This window comes from Herpailurus yagouaroundi, unplaced genomic scaffold (genome assembly GCF_014898765.1).
Source record: "Herpailurus yagouaroundi ecotype Mexico unplaced genomic scaffold, PumYag 220, whole genome shotgun sequence".
In the NCBI taxonomy this organism is placed as follows: Eukaryota; Metazoa; Chordata; class Mammalia; order Carnivora; family Felidae; genus Herpailurus; species Herpailurus yagouaroundi.
The window spans coordinates 156,357-180,773 of record NW_024412451.1 but is presented as its reverse complement, the minus strand read 5'-3'; the positions used below and the strand labels follow the sequence as shown (position 1 = coordinate 180,773).

At 53.3% G+C, this 24,417-nt stretch overlaps 3 protein-coding genes across 5 annotated transcripts in view; 1 reads left to right on the top strand and 2 right to left on the bottom strand.

The window, feature by feature from the left end:
• The window catches only part of BCKDHA (branched chain keto acid dehydrogenase E1 subunit alpha), an 18,194-nt gene extending 13,380 nt beyond the window's left edge, over nt 1–4,814 (bottom strand). Inside the window, exon 1 of the mRNA XM_040457179.1 lies at nt 4,681–4,814. Coding sequence (XP_040313113.1) covers nt 4,681–4,788 — 108 coding nt within the window. The 5' untranslated portion in view covers nt 4,789–4,814. The remainder of the gene's footprint in view (nt 1–4,680) is intronic.
• An 86-nt stretch (nt 4,815–4,900) lies between these two features.
• EXOSC5 (exosome component 5) lies at nt 4,901–14,641 on the top strand. Its single transcript, XM_040457188.1, has 6 exons — nt 4,901–5,433; nt 9,287–9,400; nt 9,827–9,948; nt 11,414–11,554; nt 12,647–12,736; nt 13,374–14,641. The coding sequence occupies exons 1-6, from the start codon at nt 5,286–5,288 to the stop codon at nt 13,464–13,466; spliced, it is 708 nt and encodes a 235-aa protein (XP_040313122.1). The 5' UTR covers nt 4,901–5,285; the 3' UTR covers nt 13,467–14,641.
• A 709-nt stretch (nt 14,642–15,350) lies between these two features.
• TMEM91 (transmembrane protein 91) overlaps nt 15,351–24,417 on the bottom strand; it is a 10,596-nt gene continuing 1,529 nt past the window's right edge. Inside the window, exons 2-5 of one of the 3 annotated variants that reach the window (XM_040457192.1) lie at nt 22,588–22,692; nt 19,252–19,490; nt 16,179–16,328; nt 15,351–15,667 (exon numbers count right to left, since the gene is read on the bottom strand). In XM_040457192.1, coding sequence (XP_040313126.1) covers nt 15,509–15,667; nt 16,179–16,328; nt 19,252–19,490; nt 22,588–22,672 — 633 coding nt within the window. In that variant the 5' untranslated portion in view covers nt 22,673–22,692 and the 3' untranslated portion in view covers nt 15,351–15,508. Of the gene's footprint in view, nt 15,668–16,178; nt 16,329–19,251; nt 19,491–20,455; nt 20,815–22,587; nt 22,693–24,417 lie in introns of those variants that run through there. The other 2 variants (XM_040457194.1, XM_040457193.1) reach the window with 2 other exon arrangements.

The window sequence follows — 24,417 nt, the reverse complement described above, 5'->3', positions numbered from 1 at the left end:
CCCCCCCCCCCCCCCCCCCCCCCCCCCCCCCCCCCCCCAGTAACTGACAATGGCAGAGGCTACCAAGCCTTGCTGCCACATCCCCTCCCACCACACTGGAAACAGGCCAGCTCTGGGTGGTCCGGTCTGCCCTGCAGGTACTGGGGTGCCCCCATGGAGCCACTCCCTCTGGCACCAAGGCTAAGGTTAAGACTCCCAGCGGAGTAGACTGCTGCCTCCTGGCTGTGTACCTAAAGCTCCCTGAACCTGTTTCCTCCTCCATGAACAGTGGGATGAGTAACTATCTCAAGGGTCACCAGGAGGATTAAACGAGTCAATGTGTGCGGAGTGTTCAGCCCAGTGCCCGGCACATAACGAACACTCAGCAATTACAAGCAGCTAACAAGCATATCTGATGATCGCTATTGTCCAGCAGGTAGCTACCAAATAGTCCACGCGGGGCCCTGTACAGGCTGGAGATGAGAGAGTGAGATGGGTGACAACACTGAACACACAGGTGACAAGTGGGGGCAGGACAGACTGGTGGTCAGCCACACGGCAGGGTAGCATGAGGGCCTCCCTCCCTTTCCGGCGGCGTCACCTTGGCTCCCTGAACCTGCGTCCCCTTGTGGAAATGACAAGAATTACTACCACAGGTCTGGGGTGACGTGGGTACAGAGCACCCGCTGTGGCTCTAGGGGGGAACTTTTGCTACCAGCATCAGAGGGCACATGAGGAAAAGCTTTCTAGAGAAGGGGAGTGACGCCAACCTGCTGGACCAGCAGGGGTGAGCCAGGCAGAGGCTAGGGGGAGGAAGGCGTCAGTCCCCGGGAACTACCAAGGCTGAGGCAAGAGGGGAGAGCCTGGCAGTGTGGGACCCTGGGGACCAGTAAGGCTGCAGCACGTTAATAACAGTAACTCGTTAGTAACAACAGCTAAGTCGGGGCCACGCAAAACACTTCCTGGTGCCTATATGCTCTCCGCACCACCCGGTGAGGCAGGCACTATTGTCTCACCTCAGTACAACAGGGGTGGCCCTGAGGCTCAGGGGGGTTCAGTGACTCGTCTAAGGGCAGGGAGATCGTGAGGGGTGATGTCAGCATGCGAAGCCAGCCAGCCTGACTACAGCTAGCTGCCTGAGGAGGCTGGAGAGAAAGGTGGGGTCCAGCCGTGGAAGGTTTTGTGGATGGTGCCGGTTAACCGAGTCCTCTGTATCGAGGGTAGCCAGGGCCCCCCCAAACCCAGGGGCTTTAGCAGCACTATGCCCCCCGAGGCACTGCAAGTGGAAGGCCCTGAGGGAGGCCATCCTTTCCTGACCATACCAGATTTACTGTCCCTGGAGAAAAATTACAGCCCCCATTTCCTGAGACCTTACTGAGTGCTTGGGAAACGTGGCAACTGCTTCCTAGGAACCACTTCCTTTCACCTTCCCATCTCTCTGAGGGAAGTACTGCCGCTGCCCCATTTTACAGATGGACACTGGTGTTGGGGCCAGGAAAGCTTCTCCGAGGAAGTGGCCTGTCAGCCGACATCGAAGGACCATCGTCCTACAAAGGCCTTCAGGTGGAAGGAGCTCATCCACAGGAGGGGAAAAGGGCCCGTGGGGCTGAGGCGCAGGGAGGGAAGGGCACGGGGAGCTGAGGCTGGCGCCTCCACACCAGCACCTCACCAGACCCAAGGGCCGCAGGCAGAAGCTGGGGACACGTGCCAAGACCAGATGGAGCAGGATACTGCAAGACTTAAACCGAAGCCCAATCGCTTCTCCTGGCAGCCTGGTACTGCGAGGAGAAACGGGGCTTTAGAGTCCTGAACTCCAAGTTCAGACCTCACCCCGTGAGCCTCAGTTTCCCCACTCATGTCAGGAGAAAACCACCAATACCTTGGCATGTGACCGTATTACGTATAGTAACGGTTTGGTACTGTAAACCACGAAGGGCTTCCTGATGTGAAAAAAGAATCCGGGGAGGGGGGGAAGCTCAAGACACCAGCCAAGAGGGAGATGGACCCATACGGTTAGAAGACCAGTAATGACCATCTCCATTCATGCCTCAACACACACTGGGCACCACCACTTGGGAGATATTGCACAGGGCACTAGAGCACTGGAGTCCCCAACAGGCTGCCCCCGGACAGCGGGGTCAGAGAAACAACATCCCTGACAATTCACACAGACTGAGCTCGAGGTGCCCCCTGACTTCCAAGAGTAGAGACTCCAGTCACCCCACTTGCTATGCTCAGAGAAGTGAAATGACTTGGACAGGGTCCCACTTGCTTCTTGGGGTGGTGGCTGAGAAACCAACTCAGGACTCCCTGACAATTAAGTTGCCTCTCTCCTCTTTTCCCTGAGCACTAAAACACCGACAACTGCAGGGGGAAGGGAGGGAGAATCAGGCAGACACCTCCCGAGCAACAGGGTGTTCAGTCAAGAACATGGTGAAAGGAGAGGCAAGAAGGCAGAGATGGAAGTCAGGCAGCCCCAGCCTTTCTCCCAACCCAGCCTGCCCCACGACCCATCCATCCACTACAACACAGCCTTTCAACCTTCCCCCAAACCACTATCCCTGGGATCTGCCTTGATCCGCAAAGACTGCACCACCCAAGATGGCAGCCACCAGCCACGTGTGGCTATTTAGACTGATGAAAATTAAATGAAAACTTCAGTTCCTGAGCCATACTAACCACATTCTGAGTGCTCAGTAGCCATGTGTAGTCAGCAGCTACTGTACTGGACAGCACAGATCTAGAACACGGTCATCATTGCAAAATGTTCTAGCGGACAGCTCCGGGTCTACAATTTTCCTTAACTAAATGCTCCTACTCCTTCCCTCCACTCAAAAAAGGCTCCTTTTTATTCTTAGGAAGAAAAAAAAAGCAAGTGGGAGAAATAAAAGTGGGGGAGAACAAACAGGAACTCTAAAAGCGTCCGACTCTTGGTTTCCGCTCAGGTCACGATATCACGGTTTGTGGGTTCGAGCCCCACATCAGGCTCCACACTGACGGTATGGGAGCCTGTCTGGGGTTCTCTCTCTCCTTCTCTGCCCCTCCCCTGCTCCCACTCTCTCTCTCAAAATGAAAATAAACTTAAAAAAAAAAAAGTAGGTACTCTGAAAGAGCTGCTCCAAAAAAATCCCCCATCCTATTATACTGCCACAAAATAAAGAAGGGGAGTCAAGAGAGAAAGGTAGCAGGGAGACTGAACCTGGAAGAAGATTTAATCAGCCATAAATGACCTTTCCCTACTTTCTGCCCCAGTCCTCCCCACTGCCAGCCAATAGACTATTTGGACTGAGATCAGCCCTGCAGATCTGATTGCTCAGGAAAAAAAAAAAAAGCCACAAAGAATAGCCCAAAGGCAGGAGGCTGCCCCACCCCCAGCCTGCTCCAGCAGCCCTTTCAGAATTACCTGCTTCAAGTGACTCCATTTCCAGTCTATGTCCCCTCCCCTCACCCCTGGCCCATCCTCTTCACCCTCCTCCTACCTAAAGGGTCTTCCCACAGATTTTATCTTCCTTTCCTAAAGGATTAGGGATCAGGGGGTCAGACCCAACCCCACAAGATGTTGATAGATTTCCCTCCAAGGGCCCTCACCAATCCAGGTCCTGCCAAGGTCACCTCCTTTCTTCTCCTGGTCGCCAAGGTCAGTTTCTGTCCCTTCCCTCCACCCTCACTTTCCACAGTGACCAACATTGCTATTGCCCTTATCAAATACCAGGTCCAGGTCTTAGCACTTGACAGATTTGATTTTTACTACAACCCTATGAGGTGGTCACTGTTAGCATTTTAGAAAGGGGGAAATGCATCCCCTTGGAGAGATCCAGAGGAGCAGTCCTTTGCCCAAGACCACACAGCTGGAAAGCTGTGACTAGGAATATGAACTCACCTTCTGAAACATTACTCTCCTATCTGTGAAATTTTAGTTCATGGCTCTTCCGCAGCCCAATGCCTCTCTCCCTCTAAACGGGCTTCCAGCTAGATCTCTGCTGTGTGGACTTACTGTCAGCAGCATCAACCCAAAGGGATTCTAACCCTTTTGAAAAGAATTGAGGCATTTCTCAACTGCGACTCAGTTGGGCAAGGGGGTGCCCTGTCTGGACCTCTCTCCCTCCTCTTCTCCCTTAGTTAATCCGGCAAAATTGTATTGATCGCTTGGTCTCCTGTGTTGAGTGACAAAAACGGACAAGGTTCCTGTTCTGGCATTAGATCAAGGACACAGGATCAAAAGACTTTGTTACGCAATTCTTTCTAAAATCAGAACAGTAGTAAAGGAACAGGGAAATGAAGAGTACTATAAAAGCCCGCGCTGGGGGACCTGATCTCTTTCCTCCTTTTGGAAGGGGGAGGGGGGATCCTTACCGAGAAGAAAGTGTCTTCCTCGGGCAGTTTCACTCTAATGCCTGCGAAGAAACGTCTCGCCTTCCTCCCGTGCCCCTCCAAGCGGCCTCCGGTGGGGATGGGTGGCAACTAATGAGGAACCCACTCCCTCTCTCCAAGTTGTCTCCCTTCCTCGGGGCCCACAATGGAGCTGCCTCGCTTTTCCTCTCCTGAGGAAGTTGTTCCCGAGTGTCCTCTCCGAGTAGTTCCAGACCTTTTCCATTCTGTGACAGCCCTTCCTTCGCTCCCTGCACAGACCTGACACCCTAAAATCGGCGTTGACATCCCTACTCTCACTTGGGGAAAGCTCCCAGTGCCCCGGGAACTCACATATCTAGCCAGCCCCCGAGCACCAAGCCGCCGCAGGAGCAGGACGCCAGCCTGGCCCAAGCCTCGACCTGAGCCCCGGAGCTTCGCCGCAACAGCCGCCACCGCCATCTTCGCTAACAACTCCTCAGCGATCCGCCCCTCTCCCCTCCTAGACTGAGGCTGCCCCTTTATGAACCTGATTCAAATGTTAGCCCCATCCTCCCAAGAAGCCACAACCTACCAGTTCTTCGGCCTCTTGGACACGGGTATGAGTGGACAAAACAATCTAGCTTGCCAAAAGTACTCTTATAGCCTCATCTTAGTTTTTTCTGTAACAGGCAAAGAAGAGGGCAACCTGACCAGAGCCTCAGGCCTTTAGGGCCCGGGGGCCTCGGGTAGGATGAGCCCAGGCCAAGGCCCGCCCGCTCTTCTCTAATCTCCAATGGATTTCCAGGATTTGCGAGGCGGGAGTGGGAGGGGCCAGATTGTTAGTAAACGCGGAGACACGTGCGGGCGCGACTCCCGGCGCCCGGGATAGGCGCGTGCGCACTGGATACGCAGCCTGTACGCAAGCGCGCGCTTTTGCGCGGAAGTGAGCGTCCCAGTTGCACGTGGGATCTGGGGTGATGGAAGGGGTGATGCAGACTGACGCCAAGATGCGTACTGAGTCTGGAGCAGAGTCCAGTCCTCGAGGTCCAGGCTGCAGTCTCCGGCACTTTGCCTGTGAGCAGAACCTGTTGTCCCGGCCGGACGGCTCTGCCTCTTTCCTGCAAGGTAAGAACTTAACCTAGGTAAATACTGCCCCGGCCACGTTCGCTACGTTGTATTTGTTTTAGGAAGTTACAGGGTACCGTGCAAAGGAGTGCCACTTCTCCTGGACACCAGCTGGTGAATGTCCCTCCTGGACTGGTGCATTTCTTCTTACCCGGGTGGATACTACCGGATATGCTAGAATAATCTCTCTTTCCCGACTAGAAGGGAAATGACATCGCCACTCTGGTAAATACTCAGATGAGAGAGGAGCAGACTTCCTCGTAAGACCAAATATTCCAGAATAGAGAAAAGCTCCTCACCAAAGTAAATATCTCCCTTGACTAGATTCGTCTCCCACCTCCACCCCACACACCCTGGGTGCCTACATCCTAGGCTGAGGCAAACCTGCCCATATGTGTGAATACCTCTAAACTGGCAGATGACCACTACCGGTTTAATTACTCTCTGGACCGTGGCATGTCTTTTACCTGAGTACTTTTCAGACTGAGAGTGATGTCCCCTTTCCTCCCCACCACTGGGATAAATATTTCTTTGACTGGGACACGCATCTCTCTATAGGAGTAAATATCGCTTAAGTTTGGGGCAGGTCTTGCCTATTAGGTAAATGTCCCCTTCCCCTATCCAAATGCATCTCAAACTGGACTCCGCTCCCTTACCCAGGTAAATATTCCTCTGGAGATAGGCCTAAGGATCATCCCTGTAAATGCTTCAGTCTCCTCACTAGAAGCATTACTTTCTACCCAGGTACAAACCTGTTTTAATTCATTCCTTCATTGGACACATATGTATTTGTGCTAAGTACTGTTCTAGGCACTGGGAATATGTCGATAAAAAGTATTTTAAATCCCTGACCTAACAGTTTACTTTCTAGTCAGGGAGACAGACAAAAGGTTAGCTAAGGAAAATACTACGGAGAAAAATACAGAGAAGGGGAATAGGGTGTGCCAGCCAGGGGTGCAATCTTAAATAGGATGGTTAGGAAAGGCCTTGATGAGATGGTAACATCTGAATAAAGACCTAAAGGTAAGGGAGCACACCCCGAAGATATCAGGAGGAAAAGCATACCAAGTGTGGGGAACAGCAGGGGCAAAGACCCTGAGGCAAGGACTTGCCTGGTGTGTTTGAAGAGTAGTTAGGAGACAATGTGGCTGGAGCAGTGAGGAGGCTGGAGAGAGGTAAGGGGGACTGCCTGTCATTTGAGGCTTAGTGAAGGACCTGGGGGCCATTGCTCCCAAGTTTTGCTCAGAGGAGTGACATGATCTGAATGTATTTTAACAGAATCTCTCTGGCTGCAGTGTTGACTTTTGAAGTACAGGGGAGTGGGGGCGATGGTGGTGGCTCAGACCAGAGTGGGAGTGGAAGTGATGAGATTCTGTAAAGCTGACAAAATTTGCAGATGGTTCGGTGTTGGGGTATGAGAGAGAGAGGGATAACACTAAGGTTTTTTCCCAAAATCAGCTGTGCTGGGAGAAGACTGGTTCAGTTTGGGACATTAAGTTTGCAGTGCCCGGTAGACATCACAGGGACAATAGGGACTGGGCAGAAGGACATGCAAGTCTGGAATTCAGAAGAGAGACGCAATCTGGACATACAATTAGGAACCCTCTGGCTATAGATGGTATTTCAAGCTACTGATGGGATGAAATCAAGAAAATAAATGTAGGTGGAAAAGAGAGGTTACATGATTAAAACCTGTGTCTTCTAACTTGTGGGGAGCCAGGAAAAGACACTGAGAAAAGGGGCACCTGGGTGGCTCAGTCAGTTAAGCATCCAGCTTCGGCTCAGGTCATGATCTCATGGTCTGTGAGTTCGAACCCCACGCCGGGCTCTGTGTTGGGCTCTGTGCTGACAGCTCACAGCCTGGAGCCTGTTGGATTCTGTGTCTCTCTCTTTGCCCCTCCTCCACTCACACTCTCTCAAAAATGAATAAACATTAAAAATTTTAAAAAGACACTGAGAAGAGCAGCCAGGAAGGGAGGAGGAAAACCAAGAGAGAGCACTCACCTGGGGCCCAGAGAAGTGTTTGAGATGTAAGGGCGCACCAGCTGCATCCGTCCTCCCAGACCTATGGGGGGACAATCTGGACTTCTGTCACTGTCAAGAGCTGTTCGGATGGAGGGGTCAAGGAGGAGAAGAAAAAGAGAGCACAAGAAGCGACAGGTCTTTGGGAGCTTTGCTTGGAAGGGGATCAGATAAATGCCGGAGGAGTTGAAAACAGGTGTAGATCCAGAGAATTGCTGGAGCCATGTCCGTGACAAGGAGGGACTCCTAGGTTCGTGGAGGCCCCAGGCAGCAAGAATGAAGACCACGGTGTGGATCTCGTTCTATGTAGATAAGTTTCCCTTTGAGGACAGATTCTCCCGGAGCCTGAGGCCCAGAATCCACCGTGCACCTGCTAAGGCTGGCCCCTGTCCGTTTGCAGCAGCTGCGGAGATGCTTGTTTGCAGGCTGTTTGAAGCTATGCTCCAGCGCTGTTTCTTCCCCCTGCAGACCGCGGGCCCAGCTGCACCCTGGAATGACCCGCAGGGCTCTGAGGCTCCTGGTGCCTGCACTCCACCCCAGCTGTTGAATAGGATCTCTGGGGGAGAGGCCCGGGCGGCAGTATCTTTTCTAGGTCGCCGGTGATTCCAGTGTGCAGCCAGGGTTGAGAACCACGGCTGTGTTCATTAGTGGTCCTTTTTAACTGGGATAGAGTAGGGGCACCTGGCTGGCTCAGTCAGTGGAGCATGTGACCCTTGCTCTCAGGGTCTTGAGTTTGAGCTCTACGGTGGGGGGTAGGGGGTGTGTGGAGATTCCTTAAAACAAAATATTAAGGGGGCGCCTGGATGGCTCAGTCGTTTAAGCATCCGACTGTTGATTTTGGCCTAGGTAACGATCTCACGGTTCCTGAGATGGAGCCCTGTGTCCAGGCTCTGCAGTCACAGCACAGAACCTGTTTGGGATTCTCTCTCTCTCTCTCTCTCTCTCTCTCTCTCTCTCTCTCTCTCCCCCCTCAAAATTAATAAACATTTTTAAGAAATAAAATCTTATAAGTGTAAATAAAATTAACTGGAATAGAGTGGAAAACATCAGAGTGTAGCAAAGCAGTGACAGTAAGTTGTTTTGTGAGGCCTTTGTTCCGGTTACACATATGTTTGCGTGAGATTGGGGTCACGCTGTAAAATATATTTTTTATCAGGAGCTATGGTGAGAAGAGTTTGGAAGCCACTGGTGTAGTCTGGTCTCTTCATTTTGCAGATGGTAAAACTGAGACCCAGAGAAGTGAGCACAGTCAGCCAAGGTTGCAGGACTAGATGCCAGGCTTTTGTTTCTTGGGTCTTAACCTCCCTGGCCCCTGTTCTTACCCCCTCGGGATCACTCCCAGGTATATCTGTCCCTCTCTCGGGGGTCTTGACTTCTGCAGAGTTTGGGACGCGAGCCTGAGGGAAGAGAGCCAGGTTGGGGGGAAGCTCTGGAAGGAGTGAGAAGACCAGCTGCAGTAAGAAGGAGGAAGGTCAGCTCTCGGGAGGAACCTCCTAGTAAAGTTAACAACAGCGAACGTCCGTTGCGCTGCACGCTCCGTGTGTGCCAGGCAGTGTCGTGTGCGCCAGGCAGTCTCGGGAGTGTTCTACGTGGATTATGTCATTTAATCCTCAGAACTCAGGGAGGGAGGCGCCGTTAACCTGTCGGTTCACAGGTGAGGAAGCACAGGCAGAGGAGTGAGTGAAGCAAACGCTGGAAGAATCAGTGCCAGCACTTCGTGGGCTGGACTGGGGGGTGGCGTGGGGGACCCTGGCCAGCCGGCTCAGCACGGCGCACTGGGACCCCAGAGGAAGGCGGGATGTGGGCGAGGCCACCCGTGCTGTCTCCCCAGGGGATACATCGGTCCTGGCGGGCGTATACGGACCAGCCGAGGTGAAGGTCAGCAAAGAGATCTTCAACAAGGCCACCCTGGAGGTGATTCTGAGGCCGAAGATCGGGCTGCCTGGTAACTGGACCCAGGGGGATCTCCACCTTCTTCCTCACCACTGTCCCCAGGGTCCCCTCTGCCTCCACTTTAGTCTGTCTTTCCTGGCTCCATCTCCCCTTCTTTCTACTAACCTGTTTTCCCCCCATTCACTACCCCCACCCCCACCCCTGGGTCTGGGTTCAATGGGAGGGAACTCCGGGATTTTCATCCCCCAAGAAGCTCTGTTGCTGGATGCCAGAGGGGGCAGGGATGAAGTGGGTATGGGTCAGGCTCTGCCTCCTTCCCACTGGGGATCCTCTGTCATCCCTGCAGGGTCCTGCACCAACCCTAGCGGAGCCGGCAGGCCCTTCCCAGAGGGCTTGGGTGGGGCATGTGGAGGAAGGTGAGCCAGATGGAAGGGAAGAGCCTGACCACCCCACCCCACCCCACCCCTGATTTCCCCAGGCGTCGCTGAGAAGAGTCGGGAGCGGCTGATCAGGAACACTTGTGAAGCAGTGGTATTGGGAGCGCTGCACCCCCGTACCTCCATTACTGTGGTGCTGCAGGTCGTCAGTGATGCTGGCTCTGTATCCTTCCCCCCAGGCTGCCTCCTCCAGGAAGTCCTTCAGAATCTCTCCCATTGCCTCCCTTGCTGATGCCCACAAGCAAGCCCTGTGTTGACCAGAAGGCCTCCCAATGCTTAACAGGCACCCACTTGAAGAAGAATAGCAAACACAGCTTGAGTGCTTACCATGTCTCAGGCACTGTTCTGAGTGCCTTACACATATTAACTCGCTAACTATTCTCAGCACAGGAAATAGGTGCCACTATAATCCCCATGTTCCAAATGGGGAAACTAAGGCATGGCAAGGTTAGCTTTTATCTAGTATTTTGCAGAGCCAGGATTTGAGCCCAAGTCATCTGCTCCTAGAGCCCAGGGGCCCTGGTAGATGGCTGTTGTTTTTTTTTTTTTTTTAATGTTTATTTTTGAGAAACAGTGCTAGCAGGAGAGGGGCAGAGAGAGAGGGAGACACAGAATCCGAAGCAGACTCCAGGCTCTGAGCTGTCAGCACAGAGCCCAACACGGGGCTCAAACTCAAGAACTGTGAGATCGTGACCTGAGCTGAAGTCAGTAGCGTAACCAACGGAGCCACCCAGGCGCTCCAGCAGATGGGTATTCTTATGTTCCCATGTTTCATGTGACGAAACAGGCCCAGAGAGGGGAAGTGACTTGCCCAGGGTCACACAGCTGGAAGGCAGCAGAGGCAGGACTCAAGCTGAGGCCCGACTACCTACAAAGCCTGTGCCATTGACCTCCACCCTGACCTTGAGCAGTGCTAGGGGAGTCCTGAGCAGGCAGAGCAGTTGGGTCAGCAGCTCAGCCTAGAAGGATCCCTGGGGTTGGGGCTGAGGACCAGAGATGGGCAACTGGGGGGGAGAGGGGGGGGCAGGCCCTGTCTCACGGAAGGAAAACTGAAGCCCAGAGGGGAGATAATGGAGGGGCAGATCTGGGGCTAACTGATCCTAAAGCTGGACCCTTCCCCACTATGTGGGGCTGGAGACAGAGACTAGAGGAAACTTGAGGCAGGGCTGGTCGTCTGGCTCCAGGCCCGGGCATGCCTCCCTTCTCCCTCTGTCACCTTGCCAGTCTGTCACCTGGTGGTGGCTGCCTCCAGATCCCAGGCTCTGGGCCTGACCCTGCCACTCCCCATGTGACTGTGGAAGGTTTCTCCCCTCCTTGTCCTCAGTTTCCCTGAAGGCACTTGGCACGTGCTTCAGTACAACTCTGTTGAGTATCATTCTGACCCCTGACTGAGGCTGAGAGAGTAAGTCACTTGTTCAAGGTCACATAGCTGAGAGGTGGCAAAGACCGGTCTGGAGCCCAGGGCTGCCTGATCCCAAAACCACTTAGAACCACTGTGCCATACTGCCTTCCTGTGATGAGCCTGTGCAGTTGGCCACAAGCCCTGGCAGGGTAGGTGGAACACAGGCACACTCTGCTGGCCGGCCCTACAGTGGAAATGCTTCTTAACCTCTGCCCGTGGCACCCAGCTCCTGGCCTGTTGCCTGAACGCTGCCTGCATGGCATTGGTGGATGCAGGTGTGCCCATGCGGGCCCTCTTCTGTGGGGTCACCTGTGCTCTGGACTCTGAGGGGACCCTCGTGCTGGACCCCACGGCCAAGCAGGAAAAGGTAGGTGTGAAGGCCAGGGTGGTGAAAGGCTGTGAGCAGATACTCCTCTAGGCCCGCTTCCCCCACACGCTTGGCTCCTAGCACGTCAGTCCCAGTTGGCAAGCTCTGGTCTGTGCATCGGGGCAAGTGCTAGAATGCCATCCGGGACCCATATCTACCTTCAGTGCCAAACTACAAACATAGGTCCAGCTAGAGCCAGGGTCTCAGACACCCTAAGGATTTCCTTGATTTTGCTTCTCAGTCCCTGCTGTCCTATGCGTGTTGGTTTCATTCTCTGGCAAGCATCTTGCCTGAGGCTGTGACCAGCCCCTAAAGGTCTGTGCTTTTCTTCACTGGCTCAGATTCACAGTGCCCAGGGCTCTGGATATTCCGAGTTACTTGCCCAGTACTATGATGGTCGCATTGTGTCAGGAAAGCAGAAGCCACTTGGGGTTGTATCAGGGAATGTACTGCTGGAAGCTGGTTAGGACGATGTTGGAAGAGCCAAGGGAGCAAACAGGAAGGAGGGCGATACCCAGGGACTAAAAGCCTGTAGGGAGACACCGTCACAGTTGGTTTTGGGTGCACACAAGGCATCCTGGCTTTGCCCTGGCAGCCGATGTCCCCAGAGCCTCCACAGCTACTGTGGGCACTGCCATAGCCACCGCATCCACTTCTATCGGAGCGAGGACAGGATGTGGCTCTCCCTCCTTCGGCCTCCCCCGAGACTACCAGGGACACCTGACGGGCAGGGGAGTCTGGGAAATAGTGTGTTGGCTTCCAGCCCTCGTGGCACAGAGCTGGAGAGGGAGGCAGGGGGCCAGGAGGTACTGGGTAATGACTGGGGGGCATGTGGCTGCCCCTACAGACAGGAGTACTGTGCTTGGAGGCCCCTGTTGGAACCATGTGGGTAGAATCGGGGTGTGGGAAGCGATTCTACAGAAGGAAAGGCCAAAAGCCCTGCCCAGGGAAGCGGGGACGGTGCCTAGACAAGACACCTACACTTGATACACGTGGGGAGTGGTGGCTGTTGGGAAGGGCAGGTGCCCTATTTGGCACCAACTGAGACTGTGCCTGGGGGGAGAGTCCAGGTGTCCTACCCCTCGTCTCTAGGAGGCCCGGGCCATCCTGACCTTTGCCCTTGACAGTGTGGAACGGAAGCTGCTGATGTCCACCACCAAGGGGCTCTACTCGGATGCTGAGGTACCAGGGTGGAGATGGGGTGAAGGCCAGATCCTTCCTTGCATCCCCTTTGTTACGTAGAAGGAATTGTCAAACCTTGTAGGCCCAGAACCCCTTGTGGGAATTTTGAAGGAAGCTCCAGTAATGAGTGGAAAAGAGAAAAGAGCCCTGGTTGAGATGGGGAGGTGAGGCATTGAAAGCCCTTCACCTTCCTGCTCAGACCGTACACACCCAGAGTTCCAGGGCTCTGGTCTCTGAGAGCACAGCCAACCTGGACCTCCCATGAACCGAGGAACATGTGGTCAAGATTTGCGGTCCCAGATTCCACAGCTTTCTACACGATTTGGTGTCACAGGGCCTGTGGCTCAGAAATTCTCGAGCTCCAGGCTGAGGCCTCTTCCAGCAATCAGGATGCCTGATCCTGTGGTCCACAGTCCTGGAGCTGCACTAATCTGCCCCCTGAAGCCCACACCTTCTCTTTTCCTCTCTTCCTCTCTGAGAGAGAGCCTGTGAAGTGGGGAAGAGAGGCCCTTGAAATCCTTCCCTCACCACCTGCCTCACCGCGGGGGAGGCAAGAGGTCTGGGATCTCTGGGAACCAGATGGGGTCAGGGCCGGGAGCAGGGTGGCCCCAGCACCAACAGGTCTCTCCACCTCCAGCTCCAGCAGTGCCTGGCCGCGGCCCAGGCTGCCTCGCAACACGTCTTCCGCTTCTACCGGGAATCACTGCAGAGACGTTACTCCAAGAGCTGAGGCAAGCCGGGGCAGGGCGCCCCTCCCACCGCCACCCACTACCTCCATGGAAAATAAACCAGCAGCCTGGCCTCACCTCTCCATCCCTGTGTGCCCGGATGAGCTTGCGGGCCTGGGGGCACAGACCCACCCTCCCCTCCCCCGGAAGGCATTTCCAAACTCAAAACCCATCCCATCCCGCCAGCCTGACAGATACCTGTCGGGTACCCACTCTGGGTACCCGCTCTGTGCAGACCCTGCTAGGTACTGGAGACTCAGCAGTGAATGACCCCCAGGTTCAAGGAGCACTGGGGTGATAGGCAAAGAAAATCAGTGTCTGTCAGATGGTGGTAAATGCTGTGTAAAAAGCAGGGAAGAGGGATTGGGAGAGGCCACATTTAATACATCAGTCAGGGACGTCTTGATGGAGTATGGGAGACTTCCGACGGAAGCCCAGGAGGAGGCCTGTGGAAGAGGGAGGATCAGGTTCAGGGTGGCGCTGGTGTGCTGGAGCAGGGCAAGTAGGGACCGGGGAGGGAGGGAACATGCACAGTGGGAGGGCCTCGTGGGTCTTGGCATCCTTGCCTTACGAGAAGAAACCAGCTCAGAAGCCAGTTAGCTGCCAGATGTCACCAGCTAGCTAATGATGGAGCAGGGGGCTTCTACTCAGAGTCCAGCCCCAGAGCCCTTCACCATTCAGACAAGCCCAGGAGACCCCAGCACGCTCCAGGCCGCAGTTCCCCATCTGTAAGCAGAAGCGGCTGAGGCCCGTCGGTCAGCTGTATGGAAATACGGGGAAGGGAGGTTTTAGCAGCCATTTGACTGCTGTGTCCCCCACCCCCATATTTAGTGGGTGGGAGCCAAGAACATGAGCGCATCCCACAAGGAGTAACTCTCCCACAGCTGGGCCACATGGTCGCCAGATTCTATGGGGTGCTGACATTTGGGGGTTTACAGTGAAAATTATATGTCTGGCGGGCCCTCAGCCACATGCTTCACATGCTTGAACTAGCTCACCCCGTTCCCACAATTGCCCCGTGGAGCTGGTGTCATTTTCGTCCCCAGTAACCGAGAAGGGGAAGCCTCAAAGTCTTGATTGAGCTTGAAATTCTGCCCTGTGAGACTCCGGAGAACGCCAAATGGGAAAGTGTTCTAGGAAGATCCAGAATGGCATTAAACAGGCGTGAGAAAACTAAGCTGTAAATTGCCTGTCATGCTATTACTTGGTGATCTATCAGACCCTGCTAGGGAGCACTTTGTGCCCCCAGCAGCGCCTGTTCAGTGGGGGCCAGGGGGCCAGTGCCTCAAGGCTGTAAGCTCTCTGGGTCTCTGGCTGTGTGATTCCCATGGGGCTGCCTCTCACCCAGGGCCACCCTGTGAGGGATCCCCAGGGAGGAGGACCTCTGGGGTACCTGAGTTCCTGGGACCACACTTCTCCAGAAGCCTGCACAGAATGAAGCCAACAGAAAAGGAGGGCCAGGAGGCTGAGAGACCAGAGCCTTCACTTCATTTGGGCCCCTGAGTCCAGTTCTGCTTCAGCTTCCTTGCCTTTTGATGCTTAAAGCAGTCTGAGCTGAGTTTCAGCCGCTTGCTGTGCAAAGAGCTGAGGGATACCGCCCTTTTCGTGGATGGCCCATTCATAGCTCCCAGGTGCGGAGAAAGCCCCATTTTGCAGACGGGAAGATGTGAGGCTCAGAGCGGTCACATGGGTCAAGGTTACACAGCTGAGGAGTAAGCACTTGGAGCCCCGCTCTCTAATGCTCTGCCGACCACCGCGCTGTGAAGAGAACACTCTGCCCCTCGGGTTTCCCCTTCTCCAGCTCCGAGTTGTCGCGGAGCACCCTGGGGACAGCCTGCCCCTTCCTGGTCTCCGCACCCCCGCACACATACACACACAGACACAGGTTTGGCTGCGAGAGTGTCTGGAGTTTAATCTCGTTGGCGGCGGCCAGGAAGGAGGCGGTGGCCGCTGCTGCCGCCGCCTCATCCACCCGGATTCTCCACGTTGCCCGCCGACGCGCCCGGTGCCGGCCCCTGATTCACAGTGAGGGCCGCGCGGGCAACTAGGGCGGCTCTCGGGAGGCCAGGTAGGCGGCCAGGGTCACCAGGGCGGCCGCATATGTGCACACGCCCAGCCCGACGGCGAGGACCCCCAGCAGGAAGGCGCGGCGGGAGGCAGCCCCTGCCCCCTGGACGTCCCCCTTGGCCCAAGCCTTGTTGGTCTGTGGAGGCGTTGGGCAGCGGTGACTCAGGCATCCCCTCATCCCACCCTGCTTCCCGCAGCCCCAGACCCTTCCCCAAGCCCTTCCCACGCCGGTACACCCACGCACTCATTCATAGATTCCAAAACCAGGGAGCCGCTACTGTGGTCGGGCACAGGGGAGACTGGCTGGGTAATAAAAATATACATCTATTACTCTATGCCACTGTTCTAACTCGTTGGGACCTCATGGTGAACCAGAGGGAAGAATTATTCCCATTTTACAGATGAGGCACAGGGAGGTTAAGTGGCTTGTCCAAAAGTCTTAAGAGTGTGTCAGACCTAGGATTTGAGCTCAGGTTCTGAACCACCACTCTGGGCTTTCACTCTGAAACACTCATTTAACCCTTCAATGTTCCTACATAGATCCTTCTCTCCACCTTGGTTTCCCCCCACATATAGCACCTCTGCTTTGTTTTGAATGCACTTTTCTCTTACATCCAGCCCCCTCCCAGCCACACCCACAGACTGACCTTCTGGGCCAGGCAGAAGGCAGCGATGCCCACAGGCCAGAAACAGCAGAGCATGGAGAAGACGGCCAAGCCAAGGTGGTCGTGGGGTAGGAGCGGGGAGAGAAGGCTGCTCCCATCCCAGTCCGAGTCGCTGTCACTGGATGATGCATCCTATGGGTAGGAGAGGGCCTGGGTGGGCATCTCCACCTATCTTCCCTGCCCCACTGCTCTGCTCCCCACAGCCCCCAAAGACCAATACCAGGGCCTCCCCAGAAACAGCAAGAGAGGAAAATGTTCCAGGAGATAGGCTCTGAACTTTTCTACATCCTGGATCCCTTTGAGGGGAAGCTGTGTACCCTGTTTCCAAAGAGCTCCATTCACACCCAAAGTTTTATGTTCCATTTCAAAGACCACGGGGCCACTCACAGCCCCTGAAGTGGAGATAGATTGGGGGGTGGGGGCGCCTGGATGGCTCAGTCAGTTGAGCAAGCATCTGACTCCTGATTTCAGCTCAGGTCATTATCTCGAGGTTCATGAGTTGGAACCCCACATCGGGCTCTGCGCTGATGGTGCAGAGCCTGCTCTGGATTCTCTCTCTCCCCCACTCTGCCCCTCCCATGTGTGCACTCTCTCTCTCTCTCTCTCTCAAAATAAATGAATAAACTTTAAAAAGAGAGAGAGACAGCTCTAGTAACCTAAATTACTAGGACAAATCTGCCTGCTGAAAACTAGAAATTCTATATTTTAAAAAATATTTTTGTTTTTTTTTTTTTTTGTTTCTAAATCTTGCATCAAACAGCTCACACGATTTTAAGTAATTCCTATAAGGCCAAAACCGAAATTAAAATCAGTTAGCAGAGAGGTCAAATGAACTGAGGCCTCTTTTGCGCTGTGGGCATTTGCCAATCCCAGAAAAATAGCCTTTCAATCAAACTGTGAACTAGATTAAAAATGATCTCTAGGGGCGCCTGGGTGGCGCAGTCGGTTAAGCGTCCGACTTCAGCCAGGTCACGATCTCGCGCTCCGTGAGTTCGAGCCCCGCGTCGGGCTCTGGGCTGATGGCTCAGAGCCTGGAGCCTGTTTCCGATTCTGTGTCTCCCTCTCTCTCTGCCCCTCCCCCGTTCATGCTCTGTCTCTCTCTGTCCCCAAAATAAATAAACGTTGGAAAAAAAAAAAAAAAAAAAGATCTCTAACTGGTAATGACCCCAGGTGGCTGACAGAAGCAAACTATATCTTCTCAATGGTATGTACCTTCAGCCTGGGCCACAAAATAATAGTCCTAAAAATAGTGTTTCAGGGGCACCTGGCTGGCTCAGTCAGTAGAGCACGTGACCCTTAATCTCAGGGGCATGAGTTCAAGCCCCACGTTGGGCATGGAGCCTCATTAAAATTTAAAAGATAAATAAAAATAAAAATAATTTTTCAAACATGATGACCAGCATACATTCCAAACATAACCAGGCACATATGAAACCATAAATGAGAAGTAGCAGAAACAGTAAGGCCTTCAAGGGATGCCTGGTGGCTCAGTTGGTTAAGCCACCGACTTCAGCTCAGGTCGCAATCTTGCAGTTTGTGGGTTCGAGCCCCGTGTTGGGCTCTGTGCTGACAGCTCAGAGCCTGGAGCCTGCTTCAGGTTCTGGGTCTCCCTCTCTCCATCCGTCCCCCACTTGTGCTTGGTCTCTCTCAAAAATAAATAAACTTAAAAAATAACAATACTAATAATAATAATAAGGCCCTCAAACTTTTCAAAGAATGGAATTATCAGACACATACAATGTCAGAGTGATGCTAACTGCCACAATGTGGTTGGCCGTGTTTCCAAAAATGGCCACAGCCATCTCTCTCATCCCACATGCCCTTCTTATAGCGTGACTGATACTCTTCCCACCAAGGGGTGAGGTCTGTGTCCCCTTTCCTTGAGTCTGGGCAGGCTGTGACTCACTCATAATTGGTAGAATGTGGTGAAAGTGATGCCACATGACTTCCGAGCATAGGTCAGAAAAGGTGAGGCAGCCTCTGCCTTACCAGAGCCCTCATTCTGAGGCTGAAGGCCCATAAGGACGCGAAGTATGCTGAAGCTGCCATGTTGTGAGGAGGCCCAAACCAGCCTGCAAGGGGAGAGTCATTTATAAGCCCCAAGGTTAAGAGAGAGATACCCACCCAGCTCCCGGCTGCTTCAGCCATGGACTGTTTCAGCCCTAGCCGCCGGCTGACCGCAACCTCATGAAAGACCCTGAGGCAGAACCACCCAACCAAGTCCTTCCCAAATTGACCCATGGAAACCATGAGCCATAATGAGTGTTGCCGTTTTAAGCAACTAAGTTTTGAGGTGATTTCTTTTTTTTTTTTTTTTTTTAACGTTTATTTATTTTTGAGAGAGAGAGACAGAGCATGAGCAGGGGGCAGGGGCAGAGAGAGAGAGAATCTGAAGCAGGCTCCAGGCTCTGAGCCATTAGCACAGAGCCCGACGCAGGACTCAAACCCATGAACTTTGAGACCGTGACCTGAGCCAAAGTCGGATGCTCACCCAAATGAGCCGCCCAGATGCCCCTGAGGTGATTTCTTATACAGGAATAGTAACTGGAAAACCATGTGTAACAAATAAAAGACAAGCAGGGCGCCTGGCTGGCTCAGGCAGAAGAGCATGTGACTCTTGATCTCGGGGCAGTGAGTTTGAGCCCCACATTGGGTGAAGAGATTACTTAAAAATAAAATCTTGAAAAAAATATAAAAGACAAGCTTCACAGTAGATACAAGGAATAAGAAATTATACAAATTAACACATTAATTTGAAAAGAAGAGACCGGGGCCGGCACGGAAAGAGAGAGAAAATCAGAGAATAGGGGAGTCAGAAATCAGAGGGAAGACAGAGAACCAAAGACAAGGGAAGAAAGATGAGTGACAAATCTGGAGAGAAAAAGGTGAAGAAACCAGAACAGCAAAAACCATGACTAGGAACGTAGGAAGTCCACACGCAGTGGGAAGTGAGACCCCCCCAGGCTGAAGGTAGGTACCCCAGCCAGCCAGGTGTTGGCCACAGCTGAGTTCGCCTCCCTCTCCCCCAGCTCCCACTAAGACCTGCTGCTCCTACCTCAAGGTCAGGGGGCCCTGGCTCCCCAAGGCCAGCGCTCACAGTGGGAAGAGGTGGTGGGAGGAGCTGCCAACCCCTCAGGGACTCTGCAAAGGCTGTCTCTCCAAAGGGAGGCCCCAGCTGGGGCTCACCAGGCTTCTGGATGGGGGGCCCACAGCCCACACCTGCCAGCAGAGGCTGTTGGAGCTCTCGAAGACTGGGGCTGTCCATGACTGGGGAGAGGCTCTGGGAAGGGTTTTCTGGAGGTAGAGGAAAGAAAAAAAAAAAAAAGAAAAACAGTTATAACAAAGTCTCACCATCTTTCCCCTGACTCCTGACTCTGGAGAGATTCCTGGCAGAGACGATAGTTAGCTCATTGACCATCAGACCCATTTTACACATAGTAAAACTGAGGCCCCAAGACTAAAAGACGCTGGGCCAAGTTGTGAAGACAACTCAGGGGTCTGGACATTCAGTTCTGGGATTCTGTCTCCTCAGGCAAAAGCCACATACCTGTTGCACACTTATTCCAAACCGTGTCTTACACACTTACTTGCCCCATGAACTACACATCCCCTGCACCTGCAAGTCTGCACACTGAATACCCCAAACCCTTGCCACACATATTCATCCACTCCAGCCCAACCCCCACCTCCACCTGCTGGCATTCATCTCCCCGATGGCTCCTTGTATACTTGCTCTGAACAACATCAGCTCCCATTAAACACTCCTCTGGAGCCCCCAACCTGCTTACACACTCATCCCAAATGATTCCTCGCACACCCTTAGTCGCCCTAGCATCAGATCCCCCATTTGCACACGTACGCACAGGCTTCCCACTCATGCATCCCAGACACTCTCCATTGTTCCCATCACTCACTTCCCTTGCACACCTGCCCCAAACACCCGGTCCAAGCACCCCTCCCCTACTCCAACCACATCCACGGCCCTACACAATTGCCTGCACACTCATCAGCTCCCCCACACCTCCTGTTTTACCAGAATCCACCTTTGCACAACTCCCCCATAATAGCCCCAACCCACCGCCCTCATACACATTCAACCTCAAGGAATAATGCCACCCCACCATCCCCCCTGAGGGCCCAAGCCTCCCGCCCTCACCAAACCTGGCTGGAGCCGATTTCCTCACCAACGTTTGCCTCCCCATCCCCAACACTAGGACCCAGGGGAGGAGCAGTGCCGCCCACCTGTGCCCCTCACTCACCGCCCACGGCCATATGTTGGGACCTCCTGGGCCCCTGCACCGACACCCGCCCGGACACTGCGGCCCGCAAGTGACTGAACTCAGCGAGCCCCGCGCTCCCTGGGATCTGGGCCTGGGGGGTGCGGGTTCTGCGCGTTCCTCTGGGCTCCCCCTCGGAGCCCCTGGCCCGCAGCGCGCGGGGGCGGGGATGGGGGCGGGGCGGCGGGCGGGCTCCGGGCTCCGCCCTCCGCCGCGGCCCGGGAGGGGGCCTTGAAGGCCGACGTCAGCGCCCAGCACGGAAACCCTGCCACCCGGGGTGTGTGGGAGCAAGCGGGGGGCTCCAAGGACGGTGGGCCCCGACCCCCCCTCGCCCAGGCTCAAGAGCTGCGGGGTGGAGGAGGGGGCGCCCCCGATTCTCCAGGGCCTTTCTGGCTCGGCCCGCCTCCACCCGCCCCGCCACTCTCCTTGCCCAATAATAATAACAGCAACAGCGGCTAACTGTGTGCACTGCTCTCAGTGCTGTGCATGGACGCATAGACATTTATTCCTCGCAAGGACTGAAGAGACACTGTCATTTACTGTCCTGTTGTACGCAGGAGGAAACAGGCGCAGAGAGGTTGGGTTCTTGACTGCGAGCCTGACGCTAGTTCACGGAGTGCGGTCTAAGCCCGGACCCCTGGCCGGTGGGTTAGGGGATTTACAATCACGGTGGCTTTGACTCCTCTCGGCAGCTCTATTTCTATCTAAAGTTTTACAGATAAAGAGACTGAGGGTCAGAGGTGTGCGCTCACTTGGCCGAGGTAAACAGCTGGAGCCAGGACCGGCAGTTTGTACCCCAGGGCTGTGTTCCTTGCTGGCCCAAGGGGAGGGGAGGAAATAGGGCAAAAGGGTACGGTGGGAGCTTCCACGCAAAGGAGGCCGAGGTGGGAGAGGGCCGGGAATGGGGTGATGTGCTGGTTATCAGGTGGCTCAAGTGGTGGTTACGAGACCGTGTTTAGACCCACACAGACCCGAGTTACTTTGCAGGCTCTTCAGGGCACCTGCTCTGTGTCCTCGGTACAATGGCATCACCTCTCGCAACCCTCAAGTTTTCATCTGTGAAATGGGCTAAACACTCCTTGCCTTTTAGACGTGATAACATCCGTAAAGCACTTAGATCAGGCGCGATACCCAGCGTCCACCATTTACCCAAAGCCTGGCAATATAGGCACTCTGAGTGTGTTTGATGATGTTTAGGAGTATTATCATCAACTTCCGGCTCCCATCAATCTCGGTAAGGGACACTCCTCACCCCGGAGGACTCTCTCCCTCATGGAGTCCACCCAGCTTGCACTGGCTTCCTCTGCCCAGAAGCCTTCCTTATCACTAGGCCCAGTCAAACTGGACGATTCCCCTCTCGATGCGGGGCTAGCCAGAGTTCCCTGGCTCCAGGGCTCCAGGGCTCCGTGCCAAGAGTCCAGACGCTGGAGTTGGCACGGGCCCCACTCCCAGGGAGAGCAGATGGTGTCTGCAAGTGCAACTTGGCGCAGGCAGAGTTTCTGGCAGACGACAGGCAGGGGAGGGAAGAGAGGGACCTGCAGCAGGACTGTGTTATCTGGGAGAGATAACCTGCTACTATCTCCTTAACCCGGCTCTGGTTGTTTCTTTCATGCAGCTAATCACTATGAAACATATGATGTCTTTCTATCCTTTGTAGTTTGACTCCTCCCACATCGGTATCCACTCCAGGAGCCGGATTCGATCCCTTTTGTTCACCGCTGTGCCTCAGGGCCTAGAACAGTGCCTGGCACAAAGTAGCCCTTCAGTAACTATTTGTGGGACGGGGGCATGAATACTCACAAGCCTGTTGACTTTTTTTTTTTTTTTTTTTTTTTAAGTTTATGGAGAGTGGGGGGAGGGGTAGAGAGAGAGGGAAAGAGAGAGAGAATCCCAAGCAGGCTCTGTGTCTGACGGCGACTGACTCTTGATTTCTGCTCGGGTCACCATCTTGGGGCTCCTGGGTTCCGCACGACAGTGTGGAGCCCGCTCCGGATTCTCTCTCTCTCTCCCTCTTCCCCCACTCTCACTATCTCTTACAATAAAATAAGATAAGATAAGATAAAATAAAATAAAATAAAATAATAAAATAAAACTGAAAAAAAAAATAGAATTACCAGAGGAGCCAGCATTTCTACTCCTGTGTACGTACCCCCGAAGAACTGAAAGCAGGGTCTTGAAGAAGTATTTGTAACGCTTCATAGCAGTGTTATTCGCCACATCTGGAAGATGAAATCACACCAGTGTCCATCAGTAGAGGACTGGGTGAAGAAAATGTGGTATATTTTCTCACAGTCCGTGAGTTCGAGGCCCGCTTCAGGCTCTGTGCTGACAGCCTGGAGCCTGCTTCAGATTCTGGGTCTCCCTCTCTCTCTGCCCCTCCCCCGCTCATGCTCTGTCTCTCTGCATCTCTCAAAAATGAATAAAGGTTAAAGAAATTAATCTAAAAACAAAAAGGATACGTGAAATATTCCATTTCAAAAGTAACAACGCCAAGACCCATCAATAATAGCGAACATTCACAGTGCTTCCTATTTTCCAGCACTGTCCCAAATTCATTAGACATTTGTACTAATTACCTATTGCTGCATAACAAATCATTCCCCAACACCTGGTGGCTTCAAACAAACATTTATCAGCTAACATCGTCTCTGCTGGTCAGGAATCTGGCAATGGCTTGGCTGGGTGGTTATGACTCCAGGTGTCTCATGAAGTTCCAGTCAGCATGCTGGCCAGAGCTATAGTCATCTGAAGGTCTAACCGGGGTTGGAAGATCTGCTTCCAACACGGATCACGCACGTGGTGTTGGCTGCTGGCAAGAGGCTTTAGTTCTTCCCCACATGGGTCTCTCCAATGGCTGCTTCTCTGCCATCACGACATGGTGGTGGCCGACCTCCCCATCGGAGCCATCCGAGAGAAAGAGCAAGGAGGAAGACTCGACGCCTTTTATGACCTAGTCTCGGAAGTCACACAGCAACACTTCTGCCATATTCTATTGGCTATGAGGAAGTTTTGAGTGAAGCTCAGACTCAAGGGGAGAGGAACTGGTTTCCACGTAATTGAAAGAAGGTATATCGGGGCACCTGGTGGCTCAGTCGATTAAGTGCCCAACTCTTGATTTTGGCCTAGGTCATGATCCCAGGGTCTTGGGATCAAGCCCCGTGTGGGACTCCATGCTGGGCATGGAGCCTGCTTAGGATTCTCTCTCCCTCTCTCTCTGACCCTCCCCGCCCCCATGCTTGCTCATTCTCTCTCTCTCAAAAAATTAGTTATTAAAAAATAAATTTAAAAAATAAAAGAAAATTAAAAAAGAAAGAAGGCACATCCCAGAATCTGTGGCTACGGGTGCCTGACTGGCTCATCCTGAGGAGCATGTGAGTCTTGATCTCAGGGTCGTGACTTCAAGCCCCACAGTCAGGCATAGAGCTTACTAAAAATTAAAAAAATAAAAATAAATAAATAAATAAATAGAATTAATTGTGGGCATATTTTATTTTTTAAGTTTTTAAACTTATGTATTTTGAGAGTGAGTGAGCACGTACAAGTAAGAGAGAGAATACCAAGCAGGCTCCACACTTAGCACAGAGCTGGGCTTGGGGCTGGATCCCCCAACTGTGAGATCATGACCTGAGCCGAAATCACGACTCGGTCACTTAACTGACTGAGCCACCTGGGGGCTCCAGTGTGAGCATATTTTAAAACAACCTCATATATTAACTCATCAAGTCCTGACAACAGTCCAACAAGATGGGGCCTATCATTCATCCTCACATTACAGAAAAGAAAAGCAAGATACAGAGAGGCTAGAAGTCACACAGAAGGTGAAGAGCTGAGACTTACATCTAGGTAGTTGACCTGGGTACCATTTTCTTAATCACTAATATCAACCAGTAGGGAGAAAACCAGTAAAAAAAAAAAAAAAAAAAAAAAAAAAAAAAAAAAAAAAA

Coding starts and splice junctions, on each gene's coding strand:
- EXOSC5 (XM_040457188.1), top strand. CDS start 5,286: ATGGAAGGGGTGATGCAGACTGACGCCAAGATGCGTACTGAGTCTGGA. Junction 5,434..9,286: donor CTCTGCCTCTTTCCTGCAAG/GTAAGAACTTAA, acceptor CTGTCTCCCCAG/GGGATACATCGGTCCTGGCG. Junction 11,555..12,646: donor CCACGGCCAAGCAGGAAAAG/GTAGGTGTGAAG, acceptor CCTCGTCTCTAG/GAGGCCCGGGCCATCCTGAC.